This window comes from Choloepus didactylus, chromosome 12 (assembly GCF_015220235.1).
Source record: "Choloepus didactylus isolate mChoDid1 chromosome 12, mChoDid1.pri, whole genome shotgun sequence".
Lineage (NCBI taxonomy): Eukaryota > Metazoa > Chordata > Mammalia > Pilosa > Megalonychidae > Choloepus > Choloepus didactylus.
The window spans coordinates 40,796,185-40,814,528 of record NC_051318.1 but is presented as its reverse complement, the minus strand read 5'-3'; the positions used below and the strand labels follow the sequence as shown (position 1 = coordinate 40,814,528).

Here is an 18,344-nt window from a genome sequence, read left to right as displayed (position 1 = left end):
TGGTTAAAGACTGAAAGCTTTCCCTTTAGCATTAGGAAAATGACAAGGATGTCCAATTTCACCAATGCTATTAAACACTGTAAAAGATGTCCTAGGCAAGAGTAATTAAGTAAGAAAAAGGAGTAAAAGAAATCCATATTTGAAAGGAAGAAGTAAAACTGCATGTATTTCAAGATGACATGATCCTACATATAGAAACTCTTGAAGAATCCACAAAAAAAGCTGCTAAAGCTAATAAACAAACTCAGCAAAGCTGCAGGGTACAAGATTAACATATAAACATGAGTTGTATTTCTATACGCCAGCAATGAGCAATCTGAAAAGGAAATTTTAGAAAAATTCATTTACAAAAGCAACTAAAAGAATAAAATACTTAGGATCAACTCTAAAAAGATTTGTACATTGAAAATTACAAAACATTCCTGAAGAAAAGTTAAAGAAGACCTAAATAAATGAAATAACATGGACTGGAAGACTTAATATTGGTAGAATGTCAATACAACCCAAAACGATTTATTGCAATATCAAGCAAAATCCCAAGGCCTTGAAAAAAATGAAAAGTCAAACTTCAAATTCGTATAGAATTGCAAAGGAACCAAGGAACCAAAACAATAATGAAAAAGAACAAAGTTGCAGGACTTATATTTCCCAATTTCAAAACAGTACAAAGCTACAGTAGTCAAAATAGTGTGGTACTTGCGAAAGTAGAGGACTATAGACCAATGGAATAAAATTGAGAGTGTAGACATAAAACCACATATCTATAGCCAATTGGTTTTCAAAAAGGGTGCCAAGTCCATTCAATGGGGAAAGAATAATCCCAGCAACAACGGATTCTGGGACAACTGGATTTCTGAGTGTAAAAGAGTGAATTTGGATCCCCAACTGCAAACCATATATAAAAGTTAACTCAAAATGGACCAAGGACCTAAATATATGAACTAAATCACAAAACTCTTAGTAGAAAACACGGGTAAATTGTCATGACTTTGGATTTGGCAAAGGACTCAGATATTGCACAAGCTACAAAAAAATATGTAAACTCAACTTCATCAAAATTTAAAACTTCTGTCCTGACACTTTCACTGTCAGGAAAGTGAAAAGACAGCTCACAAAATGGGAGAAAATTGTTGGAAATCATATATTTGATAAAAGTTTAATATCTAAACTATGTTTAAAAACTCCTAATACTCAACAACAAAAAGACAAATAATCCAATGAAAAACCAGGCAAAGATCTTGAACAGACATTTTCCAAAAGAAGATATTTGTTTTGATTTCCTTAGTTGCTCAAGCAAATACCATGCAATGGGTCACCTTAAACAATGGGAATTTAATGGCTCATTGTTCTGAGATATGGAAGAAAAATTCAATCAAGGCATTGTCAAGGCAATGTTTTCTCCATGAAGACTGTGGGGTTCTGGGACTGGCTACTGGCGATCCTTGGTCCTTAATTTGTTACATGGCAAGACACATGGTGGCATCTCCTAGTCTTTCCCTTCTCTTCTGGGTTCTGTTGATTTTTAGCTTCTGGCTGCTCCCTCTGTGGCTTTCTCTATGTCTAAATTTCAATCTGCTTATAAAGGACTACAGTAATAGGTTTAAGACCCATCCTGATTGAGGTGGGCTACACCTAAATTGAAGTAACCTCATCAAAAGGTCCTACTTACCATGGTTTCACAATCACAGGAATAGATTACATTTAAGAACATGTTTTTCTGGGGTATATACAGCTCCAAATCACCACAATATTCTAATGGCTAATAAGTATACAAAAGATGCTCCACATCATTAGCCAATAAAGAAATGCAATAAAAACCCCAACAAGATACCAATTTTCACCCATTAGGATAGCAATAAATGAATGAATGAATGAATGAATGAATGTTTGGATGATGTTGAGAAATCGGAAGAATGCCTGTGCATTACCGGTGGGTAGGAATGTAAAACAGTGCAGCCACTACAGAGAAGTTTGTCAGTTCCTCTGAAAGTTAAACATAGAAATACCATATGATCCAGAAATTTTACTCCTAGGTATATACATCATTAGCCAATAAAGAAATGCAATAAAAACCCCAACAAGATACCAATTTTTACCCATTAGGATAGCAATGAATGAATGAATGAATGAATGAATGAATGTTTGGACGATGTTGAGAAATAGGAAGAATGCCTGTGCATTGCTGGTGGGTAGGAATGTAAAACAGTGAAGCCACTACAAAATGTTTGTCAGTTCCTCTGAAAGTTAAACATAGCTATATGATCCAAAAATCTTACACCTAGATATATACCCCAAAGCACTGAATACAGGGACTAACACAGATACTTGTACACAGTGTTGGTAACAGCATTATTCACAACAGCCAAAAGATGAAAAGAATTCAAGGGTCCATCAAACTGTGGCAGGCTAACTTAATGGTTTGCAAATAGGGTAAAATCTCAGACATTTCATATTTCCTTACACTATCAATAAAAACTTCTTGAGAATTTACTATACTGTTAATTAAATTTTTTTTTTTTTTTTTTTTTTTTTTTTTGGTGTTTCAATATGTTTCTTGGCAACATTGACCACCTTACCAAATCTTTCTTTCTTGTTTAGGAAACCATAAAATCTTCTTGTTATATCTATTTTTTGTTTTATACAGTGTTATTGCAATTTACATAGATTTTATGCTCTAAAGTCACCACTTTAGGAGATTAAAAGGTACAATTACCCCTCACAATTCCATAAATTGCTAGTAATATTGAGTCACAATCACATATAAAGCAGAGTACAGTGAGATTCTCATATCATAAAAGGCAGTAGAAAATGGAAAGTAATTAAGGAACAACAAATATTTGCCCTTCCTCTCAAGCTCAATCATAGGCTTAAGAAACAGAACTTAAATTATCTCCCTTTCTGGGTAGATTTCAGGTAGCTGAATATACCTGAAATCATGTTTTATATGACTCAACTGTACATGTAATTACAAACATTTGTAAAATTATAGCATTAGCCCAGTACTTCTGAACTAGATTTTAAAAATATGCTTTACAAAAAGCCATAAGGTGGGTTCCTTGATCAGAAGCAATGCTGTGTGGAATACCATAAGGTTGGATAAGGCATTCCGTAAGTCCATGGATGGTAGTTTTGGCAGAAACATTGCAGGGAAGGCAAACCCATATCTGAAGTATGTGTTTATTCCATTTGGAACAAAATGCTGTCCCTTCCATGACCAAAGTAGTCCAATATAATGAGATATTTAGCTGAAGACATCTCCAAACTAAGTGTGGAAAATGCAACTGGGCTTTTCTTTTCAGCTTATAGCAAAAATGTGAGAGGAAAAGTATAAGCTGAGAACTGAACTCTTAAGCACAAAGAAACCAGAAAATGATGGTTTGGAAAATTCTGAGACTATCCAGATAGTGTGTCTGAGACTAGGGCCAGAAGTGGCTCTATCAGGGACCTCCTGAGCTACCAGAAAGCAAGTCCCCAGAGATTAGGACTCTATGTGAGAGTTTAACTCAACATGGATCTAGTCAGCCATTTCAGTGGAAGTCAGGATTAGAAATGCAGTTATACAGGAAGTATCTGTGGGAAGTTCTACTATCTGGTGGTCTGGACCCCTGACAACTACATGCAAAGCCGATAAGGTTTTTGTAAAATTTGTATGAGCAGAATCACTGCCAGCCTGGACTGAAAGGGATAGAGAAGGGACAAATTACTTCAAAGACAGAACCATGGAAGCCAGGGTCTGCACCAAAGAAATCTCCTTGGGCCAAGAGAGTAGGCCCACCCATGTGTGTGGAAAGGGAGGTTCACCCCAGCATTCATGCCCATTGTTCATGCAAAGTGCTGCCACTTAGAGAGGGTGGGGCCTGTGTCTTGTCATTTGTAGAGAGACTGGCCATCATCCTGATGCTTGGAGAGAGTGGAGTCTTCACCCCAGTGTTTAAGGAAAGCATGGCCACTGTGAAAGTACTTCAAAGGGGTGTAAATGCTGCTCCATCAGGCCCAGGGGACAAAACATTGATTCATAAATGACTCTCAGATCTTGAATTCTAATGGAGTTTGCCCTGCTGGGTTTTGGAATTGTTTGGGACCTGTGAGTCCTGTTTTCCTTCCAATTTCTCCCTATGGGAATTGGACTGTTTATCCTATGCCTGTCCCTCCATTGTATACTGGAAGCAGATAACTTGTTTTCTAGGTTTCACAGGTCCACAGATAGAATTGTGCCCACACCCATAACCAATTTCAGTGAGACTTTGAATTTAGCATTGTTACTGAAATAACGTAAAGCTTTGGGGATATTGTGATGGAATGAACATATTTTGCATACGGGAAGAACATGTCTTTTTGGGGTCCAGAAGGCAGACTGTGGTGGCTTGGGGCTATGTACCCCAGAAAAATACATTCTTAATCTTAATCCATTCCTGTGGGTGTGAATCCATTGTAAATAGGACATTTTGATGATGTTACTTCAGTTACAGTATGGCCCAGCTGAATCAGGATGGGTTTTAATCCTATTACTAAAGACCTTTATAAGGAGAATGAAATTTAGACACATGGAGGAAGCAGCCAGGAGCTGGAAGTCAATGGAACCAAGGAGCCAGGAGAGGTCACTATGCATTGCCATGGGACAGAAAAGCCAAAGACCAAGGATGGCTAGCAGCCAGCCCCAGAATGCCTCAGTCTTCTGGGAGAAAGCACTGCCTTCATGATACCTTGATTCTGGACTTCTCCTGGCCTCAAAACTGTGAGACAATAAATTCCCATTGTTTAAGCCAACCCAATGCATGGTATTTGCTTTAATAGCCAGGAAACTAAAAGAGTTCCTATTTTTGTTCAATGTTGGACTGCCAGGAAATAATAAATAAATAAATAAATAAATGCCAAGGAAAAGTAAAAGAGTACAGTAACTGTGAAAAAATTTGATTTGTTAAAAAATGAGGTAAAAAAAGTAATTACTTTATGTCAATTAGAAATTCCTTGGAAAAGAATGTCTCCTGAAGGTGTTCAAGATCTGGGCAAGAGACTAGGTGATATTATAAAGGTAGGACACAATCTGTGGGTTCCAGAACCAGTCATACTGCTTGTAAGGGAATCTGTAGATTAGATTTCCTGGGGGTTTCCAGAACTGTGGCAGACTTGTCCAGTTAATAGACTGATCAATGCTATGAAGGAAGGCTCTATAATAACACTTTCAGCAGAGAGGTTGAGAAAGAAGGAGCACCACCTAAGGCTGACATTTGAAAGCTTGTCAGAATCTGCAAGACACAGCCAAGGGCAATGTGAATCTGTGGAGGGTAGAGGCAATAGGAACAGCTTTCAAGCTTAAAAGTCTAACTGCTCCTCCCCACATGGAGTGGTTGTCCTCTACTGCTCACCTTAGAGGGATCAGAGTGTTGTTTTATAAGGAGAGTTGGCGCGTTTCTTTACAGATCTACTTTCTATATCTGAATAGCCTTAAAATTACTTCCCTAATTTTCTCAGTATTATTTATACTCCCAGCATCCTGCTACAAAAGCTGAAAAGCATGAACGCTCAAAATGAAAGGCATAAGTCGAAGTATTAAGATCACTAACACTGTCATTTCTTTTTATGATAAAACAATTCTAGAAAAGACATCCATAGTTGAGCTTAAAGTAAGGAAAAGTAAAAGTAATATCTAGCCAGTGAAAGATGGTCTAAAGAGTAGTAGAAAACAGTAACAATAAACATTTATACCAAATCATTTAGTTTGTTAGAATATACAGGCTGTAACAAAATAATTAATATCATTTTTCTTGATGTGGGGTCCTTGATGCCCAGGAAATATGGCATCCATTTGGTGTTGCTGTACTCCCCTGGTTTCTGAGTTGGCAGACTAAATTTATTTGTTCAAGTAGAACAAGAGTAACTATAATCACTATGATATTTCAGAAAGAATCCCTTAAATTTTCATACTTAACAATGAGCAAGCACTTCAAAGAGGTTATGATTTATTTTCCCTTTAAAAACTTTTTATTTCCTAACCCTATAATAATTAATACATACCCTTTGTTAAAAATTTGGAAATCATAGAAAAACATAAAGAATTATTTGGAAATCATAGAAAAACATAAAGAAAAAAACTTGAACTATCCATTAAACTATATCACTCATTGATAATAGTTAACATTTTCATATATTTCCTTCTGATCCTCGGTTCATCATTTTACATGATAAGATCATATAATTCTTTATTTTTACTTAATATGAGGACATAGCCATTGTCACTGGTATTAAATTATATTTATAAACACAGTTTAAATGTTGGAATAATAGATTGCACGGATATACAATTTACAACATTTCATTAATATACACGTAAAGCAACTGAGAAAATTACAACTTCCAAACAAATATCACATTTTTTCAAATGGAAGAACTCCCAGCTGGATCAGAGAGTTCATATTACCAATATACTTTCAATGATAAAATTTTCATTAAGTACAAATACATGGCATTAAGATTCAGAACCTAATATAGGCCTGACAATCAAGTCCTTATGTTCTAGAAGAAAGGCCTCAAGTCCCACACAATTTCCAGTAACAATGTTTTTAGAGATCAATATTAAGAGATTTCATTTCCTGAATATTTTTGCATTTAACATTCTAGTCTAAAAACTAGAAAAAACTAGAAAAAATTCACAAGGAGCTACATGTGTTTGACAAGGCTTCTTATAACTGGGTGGATATTCTACCGTAGTCTTCCAAAAAAGTCCCTTTTTATTTTTGAGTCATTTCTAAAGTTAGGTGGTCTTTGAACTTTGGGGACTATTTTGCATATGAGTGCTCATACAAATTTAAACTTAGGTAGATCCATGGCATGTCACCCCATGAATGTTGACTCTTGAGGAAGGAATACCTTTCCAGTAGAAAGTTTCAGTTCTGGACTGAAGAGCTGGGGATGAAACTTAATTTTGTTCTTTATTGTGTAAATCAGTAAAACTTGCAGCCAGTGTGCCGAGTTTCCTTGTTGACCTCAGCAGATGGGCTGAGCTGATAGTGTTAATTCAGACTCAAGGAATTATCTGAATCTTGGTTTGTGTAGATTTGCAGTCTACATGCAATATTAACAAAATCAGATAGCTTTTACAGTTTTACCATGTGTACATAGGCTATCCACTTTCCTTCCCCTATACACATCCATTAGTTACTGAACTTTGTAAGCTGGCATTGAAACATTACAACAATGTTTTTTTGCACCAATTTTTAAAACTTTTACAGTGCAATACGTGTTATTTTTCTGAAGAAAACCAAAGGTAAATTTCTCATGGTTCTTGCTGTCTGCTATAGCAGCATTTGAGGGAGAATAGAATCTTTTATACATTTGTAATGAAAAACCTGATTGCAAATCCCTTTTTTTTTACATCCTAAACCATGTACCAAGTTTTTGGTTCAAATTGTGTAGCATAAGTTAAATTTAAATTGCATTCTATTAACCAATATGAGTGTATTTCTGTAAGCATATAGTTATGTTGAAATAAACTTTTGAAAATCAAAAAAAAAAAAAATATATATATATATACACACACACACACACACACAAAGCAGTTTTGAATTTGTTTATTTTTAAAATATGCAGTCATGACCATATCTCTAGGGATAAAGATTTTTCTCCATTTCCTACTGTTTCTTTATGGTAGTTTCCCAGAAGTGAAATTACTAGATAAAGTATGTGAACATTTGTAAGGTACCTGATCACCACAGCCATAATTTTTGGAAAGGCCGTGCCAATTTATGCTCTCTTTAGCAATATGTGTGCCTTGTCACTTCACCCTTCTCTACATAAAACATTATTTTAAAAATTAGTGATAATTGGATAAATGAAGAACTATACCTGTTTTAATTAGCATTTCTTTTCTAGTGAAGTTGTATATTTTCCCAGTTGTTTTCTAGTCATTTGTACTTCCTATTCAGGAAGCTGAATATTCATGTCCTTTGCATATTTTCCTATTGGAATCTTAATATTTATCTTCTTGATTATGTGTGCCCTTATATATTTTAAGTATGTAATTTTTTCTAATGCTTTTTCCCAAATAGTTTCCTTTGTCTTAATTTACATTTTAATTTTACGGTACTTTTTTGATGAACAGAAGTCATCGATATTCATATTTTATTACCTTAAGACATTTGATTATTCAATCTACTGGAGTTTACTTTTTTTTTTTGGGTATGAGGTAAAGATCTACATTGACTTTCATTCCTCAAAAGAGCAACCATATTACTCCATTCTCAATTATTCTTCCATTTCTTGTGATTTTGTGATTCTAATTTTATCATAATTATTACATATACTACGCTCTATTTCTGGATCAAATTTTCTGTCAAACTCATCTACAATAGTGTTTAGTTATAGTTATTATAGCTTTTATGTTTATATAGCTTCATGGTTTCATCTTTCACATCATTTTAGAAATATTTTACGAAGTTTATAAACAATACCATTAGGGTTTTTATTAGAATTGTATTAAATTTAGGAATTCTTGCAGGCTGAACTGACAGGTTTACAATATTCATGAATTTGGCATGTCTTTCAATGTATCCTTTTATCCTTCTTTTATATTTCCCAAGCTAAGTTACAGTTTTTATTACTAGTTCTTAGTTACTAAGATTATTACATAATATTCCATTCTAGTTAAGATTACCATGATAATTAAGTTGATTTCTTTTTGTTATTATGAAAAAGCCATTATGTCTCCCAAATGGTTTTTGGAAGAAGCTTTTGACCTGTGAAATGTCACTTCAAACCCATTTTAATGAAGTCTCATTAATTATAATGGCTTTCTTCGGGGAGTTTTAGTTATACAATCCTATGCCATACAAAGAATTTTATTTTCTCATTTTAAAGTTATACCTTCTATAATAATGTTAAATCATAATGGTTATATGGACATACTTTTATTGATCATATTGGAATTGGAATGCTTCTAGTTTCATCATTAAAAAATGTTTTATGTGGTTTAAGGTATTTATTCATTTAAGAAATATTTTTATTTGTTGAGCATCTGCTATATGCCAGGTACTAAGCTAAAACCAAGAATAAAATGAAGAAAGAAAAATAAAGTTCTTACCTTCATGAATTTTATATAATCTAGTAAGAAACAGACATCAGAGAATAACTGCGCTAAATATAGTTCTACGACATAATACATACACATACACATATACATGTATATGTGGGTATGAAAAATCACATATAATAGATACACACACATGGGTGTGCGAGGAGCAGACCGGAGTTGCTCAAATCTTGCACATTCCCAAGAAAGGCCTGTTTTTGTGACTTGTTCTTGGCCACTTTCTGCTAATTGAGCTCTTGGAACGTTCTAACTGATAGTGTTTCACACACTTAGGCCTTCCGACATACTGTCTTAGGTTGTCTAAACAGTCCATGCAAACAATAATTTATGATGAACACGTGCTTTTCCTCTGAGGGTCTGGAGCTTCAGTGACTGAGATTAGTCACATGTGGCTGTCTTTAAAAACTTTAAATTTCAAGCTAATGCAAGCTTCCCTGGTAGGCAGTACCTAATACATGTCACACTTCGTTGCTAGGGGAATTAACTATGCCTTGTGCAACTCCACTATGAGTGGAACCCTGGAAAGCTAGCATTGGCTTCCTCTGGACTTCACACCATATGCCTTTTCCCTTTGCTGACTGTGCTTTGTAACTCCGCGAATAACAACTTCTGGGTCCTCTAAGTTGTTCAAGTGAATCATATCTAGTGAATCTAGTGAACCAAACTTAAGGGTGGTCTTGGGGAGCCCCTGAAATGCATATATGAAATGCTTACGGAACACTTCCTTTAGGAAGTACTGTTTGCACTGAGGTCTGTATAAAGAATAGGAAATAACTGTAAGAAGAGAGGAAAAAACACTTTCCAAGGATATGATAAGGGACAGTGGTAAAAAGACTCTTCCAAAATCTAAGGAATGAAGGAATGGAACAGCCTCATAAGTCATACTAAGGATTATTTTTGACCTTTAGTATGAGAGGGACATGACCAGATTTCTAAAAGTTCCTCTCAAGCTGTAATATAAAGACCAGAATGTTCAGTGGTCACTGCAAGTAGTCTAGGCAAGACTTTTATTATATAAGGTGGTATTCCTACATTCCTCTAATTTTAACTATTTAATGCTTTGTTGCTGCTGTTGTTCTTATGGTTATTTTGTTGCTCTTGTATTTTTTGTTTTATCTTAAATATAGAAAGGATATTGAATGAGTGAGTATACTTGCAAGGAAATACGGAGAATATGAGGAAGGGGAAAGAAGCTACAAGAGGGAGAGGAGATTAGTCTGTATTTTTACTTTTTCTTCCCACTGAGCACTCCTATAACCTCTCTCTAAAATGTTTACATTTATTCTAAAGCCTGCTAATATTTGGTCTTATGTTAAGCCTAAAATCCACTGAACATTTTAGAACAAGGAATTACATGAGCACTTACCTTTATAGAAGAACGCCGAATGTCTAATGCATAGGTAGAATCCCAAACATGAGAATTTAATTTTAAAAATTTGCTTATATCTTCCCTGTGGATTCCAAGATTTTGAAGGCCATTCATCATTTTTCCTTCCAATTTCAGCATATCCAAAATACTTTATGTTCAAAGAAAAGAAATGTTTTATTTTTATTTGTGAATTAGAAAAATCCTTAAAAGTTTGATGGACTTCTCAAAGCATTAGAAACAAGCTTCATTTGTATTTTTACTAACATCAGGAAAATATTATTAAATTAAACTCATTAACAAATAGGGCAATTAGTTATCCAAGGTAAATACTTGTTGAGGATTTCTTTTATTTTTTTTTTACTAGTAATAAAGTCTTGCTATTATTTAAAACATAAGACAACAATGTATAAGGTATATTCTTGTATTCTTTACCAAAGAAGTAAGGATATGTCCCCTAAACAACGCAAAAATGAGGAAAAAATATATTAGGTCACTTTTTAATCACCTACTAAGAAAATTAAATAAAATCATCATCCCCTAAAATGTAAAATTTTAGTACAGAGGGAGACCCATTAAAGCTGTCTAGACCCATCTGTCTAGAATACAAATTAAATTTTCTAATTGGATATATAATAATTCAATAGTTCTTAAACATGATAGAAAGTCTTACTGCTAAATAACAAGAGTAAATAACCCTGCTGGCAAGAAGTTTGGGCAATCTGAATCTTTAAACTAATATTCAACTACTGTTTATTGAGCTCTTACTGTCTGAAAAATGAGAGCCAAGTACTTTCCAAACCAAGCTCCTCTGACTCTCACAACAACCACAGGAAATCTAAGATGATGCAAATGAGGCTCAGACACATGAAATATCCTGAACAGGGTCACTCAGCTAGAGGAGTGGCAGAGCTGGAATTTGAATGTTACAGGAATATATACAGTGCTTCTCGGTACTCCCTTGTATATATAAAGATAAGACTTTATAGAATTTGTTAAAGTTGTTTATGATTTAAAAGGTAAAAATAGAGGAACTCTGATTATTCTTAAAATCAAGTGTTAAAATTCTTATCTACTATATTTAACCCAAGGTTTTATTAAAAAATTCAATCATGGACATTACATCACCTTTCAGAAATGAATAGAATAAGAATAAAGCAATACATAGATTTTGGAATTCAGTCCCCAAAGGGGACTATAAATTATCTAGATTTAAAAAAGACAGAATAACAAAACTCTTAATAATGCTCCTTTATAAGAGTTTTAAGTTGGCCTGTACAAACAACTTCAGCTCTGCAAATCTGTAACCTAGACAATTCTGGCTGGCACTGCTTTACAGAGCAAACTTAAAAAAAAAAATTAATCAGGAGATGAGTGTGACATATCTATTTTTTCTTTTGTTGCTTGTGCTTTGGGTTTAAGGTCAAGGAAGTGGCTGCCTAATACAAGGTCTTGAAGATGTTTTCCCTACATTATCTTCTAGGAGTTTTACGGTACTGTCTTTTATATTGAGGTCTTTGACCCACTTCCAGTTAATTTTTGTGTACAGTGTGAGGTACGGGTCCTCTTTCATTCTTTTGCATATGGATATCCAACTCTCCCAGCTCCATTTGTTGAAAAGACTAATATGTCCCAGTTCCGTGGCTTTGGGAGCCTTATCAAAGATCAGTTGGCCATAGATCTGGGGGTCTATCTCCAAACTCTCAATTCGATTCCACTGATCAGTATGTCTATCTTTGTGCCAGTACCATGCTGTTTTGACTACCGTGGCTTTATAATAAGCTTCAAAGTCAGGGAGTGTTAAGTCCTCCCACTTCGTTTTTCTTTTTCAGAGTGTTTTTAGCAATCAGAGGCATCTTCCCTTTCCAAATAAATTTGATTACTAGTTTTTCCAAGTCTACAAAGTAGGTTGCTGGAATTTTGATTGGGATTGCATTGAATCTATAGATGAGTTTGGGTAGAATTGACATCTTAATGACATTTAGCCTTCTTATCCATGAACACGGAATATTTTTCCATCTTTAAAGGTCCCTTTCTATTTCTTTTAGTAGAGATATCTGGTTTTCTTTGTATAGGTCTTTTACATCTTTGGTTAAGTTTATTCCTAGGTACTTGATTTTTTTAGTTGCTACTGAAAATGGTATCTTTTTCCTGAGTGTCTCTTCACTCTGTTCATTTCTAGCATATAGAAACATTACTGACTTCTGTGTATTAATCTTGTATCCCGCTACTTTGCTAAATTTGTTTATTAGCAAATTGTCAATTTCTCAGGGTTTTCCAGATATAAGATCATATCATCTGCAAATGATGACAGTTTTACTTCTTCCTTTCCAATTTGGATGCCTTTTATTTCTTTGTCTTGCTGGATTGCCCTGGATAGCACTTCCAGCACAATGTTGAATAACAGTGGTGATAGCGGGCATCCCCGTCTCGTTCCTGATCTTAGAGGGAAGGCTTTCAGTCTCTTGACATTGAGTACTATGCTGGCTGTGGGTTTTTCATATATGCTCTTTATCATATTGAGGAAATTTCCTTCAATTCCTATCTTTTGAAGTGTTTTTATCAAAAAGGGATGTTGGATTTTGTCGAATGCTTTTTCAGCATCTATTGAGATGATCATTTGATTTTTCTCTTTTGATTTGTTAATGTGTTGTAATACACTGATTGATTTTCTTATGTTGAACCATCCTTGCATGCCTGGAATGAACCCCACTTGGTCATGGTGTATAATTTTTTTAATATGTCTTTGGATTCGATTTGTAAGTATTTTGCTGAGAATTTCTGCATCTATAGTCATTAGGGAGATTGGCCTGTAGTTTCCTTTTTTGTAGCATCTTTGCCTGGTTTTGGTATTAGATTGATGTTAGCTTCATAAAATGTGTTAGGGAGTATTCCATTTTCTTCAATGTTTTGAAAGAGTTTAAGTAAGATTGGCGTCAGTTCATTTTGAAAAGTTTGGAAGAATTCCCGTGAAGCCATCTAGCTCTGGGCATTCATTTGTGCGAAGTTTTTTGATGACTGATTGGATCTCTTTTTGTGATTGGTTGCCTGAGGTCTTCTATTTCTTCTCTGGTCAGTCTAGGTTGTTCATATGTTTCCAGGAAATTGTCCATTTCCTCTACATTATCCAGTTGGTTGGCCTACAGTTGTTCATAGTATCCTCTCATAATTTCTTATATGTCTTCGGGATCCACAGTAATGTCACTTTTCTCGTTCATTATTTCATTTCTATGGGTCTTCTCTCTTTTTGATTTTGTCAGTCTAGCTAGGGGCTTGTCAATCTTGTTGATCCTCTCAAAGAACCAACTTTTGGTGTTATTTATTCTATTGTTTTGTTCTCTCTGTCATTTATTTCTGCTTTAATCCTTGTTATTTCTTTTCTTCTACTTGGTTTAGGATTGGTTTGCTGTTCATTTTCTAGTTTCTTCAGTTGCTCCATTACTTCTGTGATTTTAGCTCTTTCTTCCGTTGTGATGTATGCATTTAGTGCTATAAATTTCCCCCTCAGTACCGCTTTTGCTGCATCCTGTAGGTTTTGATATGCTGTGTTCTCATTTTCATTCGTCTCTATATACTTAGCAATTTCTCCTGCTATTTCTTCAACTCACTGATTGTTTAGGAGTGTGTTGTTTAACCTCCAGGTATTTGTTAATTTTCTAAGTCTCTGATGGTTATTGACTTCCAATTGTATTCCACTGTGGTCAGAAAATGTGCTTTGAATAATTTCAGTTTTTTTAAATTTATTGAGGCTTGTTTTATGTCCCAGCATATGATCTATACTGGAGAAAGTTCCATGAGCACTAGAGAAGAATGTGTATCCTGGTGATTTGGGATGTAATGTTCTATACATGTCTGTTAAATCCAATTCATTTATCAGATTGTTTAGGTTTTCAATTTCTTTATTGGTCTTCTGTCTGGCTGATCTATCTATAGGAGAGAGTGATGTGTTGAAATCTCCCACAATTATTGTGGAAACATCTATTGCTTCCTTTAGTTTTGCCAGTGTTAGTCTCATGTATTTTGTGGCACCTTGACCGGGTGCATAAATATCTATGATTGTTATTTTTCTTGTTGAACTGCCCCTTTTATTAGTATGTAGGGGCCCTCTTTGTTTCTCATAACATCCTTGCATTTAAAGGCTATTTTATCTGAGATTAATATTGCTACTCCTGCTTTATTTTGGCTGTAGCTTGCAGGAAATATTTTTTCTATCCTTTCAATTTCAATTTTTTGTGTCCCTGTGTCCAAGATGAGTCTTTTACATGTAATATATTGATGGTTCATACTTTTTGATCCATTCTGCCAATCTATATCTTTTAATTAGGGAGTTTAATCCATTTACATTCAATGTTATTACTTTGAAGGCATTTCTTGAATCAGCCATCCTATCTTTGGTTTATGTTTGTCAGATATTTTTTTTCTCTCTCTCTCTTAATGTCCTTTAACGTACCCATACTGAATCTCTTTAGTACTGAAACTTTCTCCATATCTCTCTCCTTTCTTTGTTTCTCTGTTAGTAGGGCTCCCTTTAGCATTTCAAGTAGTTCAGATCTCTTGTTAGCAAACTCTCTCAGCATTTGTTCATCTGTGAAAAATAAAAGCTCTCCCTCAAATTTGAAGGAGAGCTTTGCTGGATAAAGATTCTTGGTTGGCAATTTTTCTCTCTCTGAGTTTTATATATGTCTTGCCACTGCCTTGTTGTCTCCACGGTGGCCACTGAGTAGTCACTACTTAGTCTTATGCTGTTTCCTTTGTATGTGGTGAATCGCTTCTCTCTTGCTGCTTTCAGAACTTGCTCCTTCTCTTCAGTATTTGACAATCTGATCAGAATGTCTCGGAGTGGGTTTATTCGGATTTATTCTATTTGGAGTTTGCTGGGCATTTATGACTTGTGTATTTATAGTGTTTAGAAGGTTTAGGAAGTTTTCCCCAACAATTTCTTTGAATACTCTTCCTATACCTTTACCCTTCTCTTCTCCTTCTGGAACACCAGTGACTTATATTTGGATGTTTTATATTATCTATCATATCCCTGAGGTCCATTTCGATTTTTTTTATTTTTTCTCCATTTTTTCTTTTGTTCTTTCATTTTCCGTTCTGTCGTCATCAAGGTCTCTGATTCACTGTTCAGCTTTCTCTAGTCTTGTATTATGAGTATCCAGAATCTTTTAATTTGGTCAACGGTTTCTTTTATTTCCATAAGATCATCTATTTTTTATTTACTCTTGCAATTTCTTCTTTATGCTCCTCTAGGGTCTTCTTCATGTCCTTTATATCCTGTGACATGCTCTCGTTGTTTGTCTTTAGTTCTTTGATTAATTGCTCCAAGTCCTGTGTCTCCACTAATCTTTTGATTTGGGTGTTTGGGTTTGGATTTTCCACATCGTCTAGTTTTTCCATATGCTTTAAAATTTTCTGTTGTTTTTGGCCTCTTGGCATTTACTTAACTTGATAGGGTTCTTTTAGGATATGTAGATTGATTCAAACACTTATCTCTAATTTGTCACATCTACAGCTTGGTGGAGTACACTTTCTCTCACTAACTAGCAGATGGCATTCACGAACAACCTATTCCCTTCAAGTCAGTTCTCCCCAACTTTGTCCTTGTGGTGAGTGGGGGTCTGAGCCTTGTGGGGGTCCAACTGGTGCACCAAGTTTGCGTGTGTAGTGGTACTGCCTGCACTGGATGTGGGGCATGTGTCTGAGCAGTTAGGAAGGGAGCATGGCTTTAATAATCAAATCTCCCAGGTGTTCCTGGAGATTTAAAGCTATTGAAACAGTCTAATCCTCCAGTTTAGTCTCACCACAGTTTGCCTCTGCTGCTGAGCCACAAGTTCTTGGTATTGGCGTATGGTCCCTGGGACTTGCGAGTGGGTCCCCCTTCCAAGCCATGCCCTCCTACAGCCTCTGCTGTGGGAAGACTGTGATACCTCACAGGTGAGCACTGTCCCCCGAGGGAAGTTCTAGGCCACAGGGCCGTGTAGGGGCGTTCCAAGCCTGCTGAAAGGATAGCTGAATGGGGCATGTTAATTTCTCCCTTTTCACACAGCTCTGCCTTCCTAGCTCTGGGACAATTAGCTGTGGGTGCATGAAAGGCTACTGTCCATGCCAGATACTGTGGTGTCTGTGCATATTGCTGGAAACACTTCCCGTCACCTTGGGCTGTTTGGCGCAGCTCTGGGATGTGGTGCTGGCACCGGGTAGGAGCATCCCCAGCACACCGGGAAGATGGCTATAAGGATGCCCCTCTTTTCTTGGGAAGTTATGATGTTTAGCGAATTTTATCAGCCACTAGACTTATTGCTTTGTCCATCAGAGCTATCTTAGCTCTGCTCTTGCCTGTGCCCAAACTGCAAGTCTTTGAGGCTTTCTGTAATGGGCTTCTTATCAGTAACTGTTTTAGAAAAAGAGAAAAAGATTTAAAAAAAAAGAAAAAGAAAAAGAAGGGCACTCCTTGCAGACCTAATGGAGTACAGAAATACTAAGAGACAAGGAGTTTTGGGCCATTAAGGAACAATCAAGAAAGCAGAGAAACCAGCTCTTCAGACAAGGGTCCTTGCCCTCTGGATTTGCATATGTGCCTGATTCTGTTTGAGCCCTGCCCTTCTCCGTATTATGTTCACTGGAACTCCAAAAAGTCTCTGTTTTTATTTTTGGGTGTTTTTTTTTGTTTTTGTTTTTGTTTTTGCTGTTTTTGCAAGCCCTATCTCCTCTCTGCTGGGCTAACTGCTCCCAGATTCTCCAGTGTCCGGTCTCAGTCTACCTATGTTTGGAGTTTTTGATCAGCAGTCTGAGTTTTCAATCAGAGCTGCAACTACAGTTCTCCCTCCTGGTTCCCAGCACCGATGGCCCCTTCTCCCACAGGACTGAGCCTGGCAGGGAGGGGCGTGGGTCCCCTGGCCACGAGAACTTAGAGATTTCGCTGATCTCAGCTGTTCCATGCATTTGTTAGTGTTGAATGAAATATGCCCAAAGTCAAATTGCTCTGCGGTGTCTGGTCCACGCAGTTTCTGGCTTTCTACCTACTGCCCTGGAGGAGTAACTAAAACCCACACCTCACCACTACACCATCTTGCCCCGCCCCTGATGAGTGTGACAAAAAGAGCACTGGCTTAAATAACACAAATAACCAATTTGATAATAAGTTTAGTCTGATCTGTAACACTACTCTGTGGTATGGCTTCTGAAAGTCCTTAATATTCCCCATAGCTTTTCTAACTATCATCTTTATTACCTCAACCTAGTGTTCAAAGAAAACCATGAATGGAAAAAACAGACAGCATGGTACACTGGAAAGGGCAAGGGATTTCAAATCCTGGTACTATTTGCTATCTGTGTTCCTATCTTGCATGAGATCTCAAAGAGTCTTTGTTTCCTCATCAGTAAAAACACAATAGTAACAATCAATTTACAAGAATGGGCTAAAGTTGGGAACATAGTTGCCCTCAATAAGCATTTATTCCTTGTTCCTCCCAAATCTTGAATTTTGGATACTGATTAAAAAACTTGCCCTACAAAATATGCCAGTTTATTTAGCAGAAGAACCCCTTATATCTCCAGATTTTAAAATAATTAAAATACTTTTTGATGCTTCTCATTTAAATAGTTACTATTTTAGGACTTTCTTAGAAATCTTCACTAGCTTCTCTTCCCCTTAACAAGAGGCCAAAAACCATGACCTCGTTCTGCAATCTGATCCTTGCTACATGGGCAACCTTGACTGCTTCCAGCCCTTTCTCGCTCTCCACAGTCTGACAGTACCAGACTTCTCATTTTCTCAAATATGTCATGCCTGTACAACCTTCACTCCTACATTGCCTGATTCATCCTTTTAAGTTTTAGCTAAAAATCACTTCCTTGAAGAAACCTGCCACCCATTGTCCCCATGCTGCA

General features: G+C 36.0%; 1 protein-coding gene across 1 annotated transcript in view; it reads right to left on the bottom strand.

Moving 5' to 3' along the window:
- The window catches only part of UGGT2 (UDP-glucose glycoprotein glucosyltransferase 2), a 319,097-nt gene that overhangs the window by 167,494 nt on the left and 133,259 nt on the right, over nucleotides 1-18,344 (bottom strand). The window contains exon 12 of the mRNA XM_037799694.1: nucleotides 10,452-10,602. Coding sequence (XP_037655622.1) covers nucleotides 10,452-10,602 — 151 coding nt within the window. The remainder of the gene's footprint in view (nucleotides 1-10,451; nucleotides 10,603-18,344) is intronic.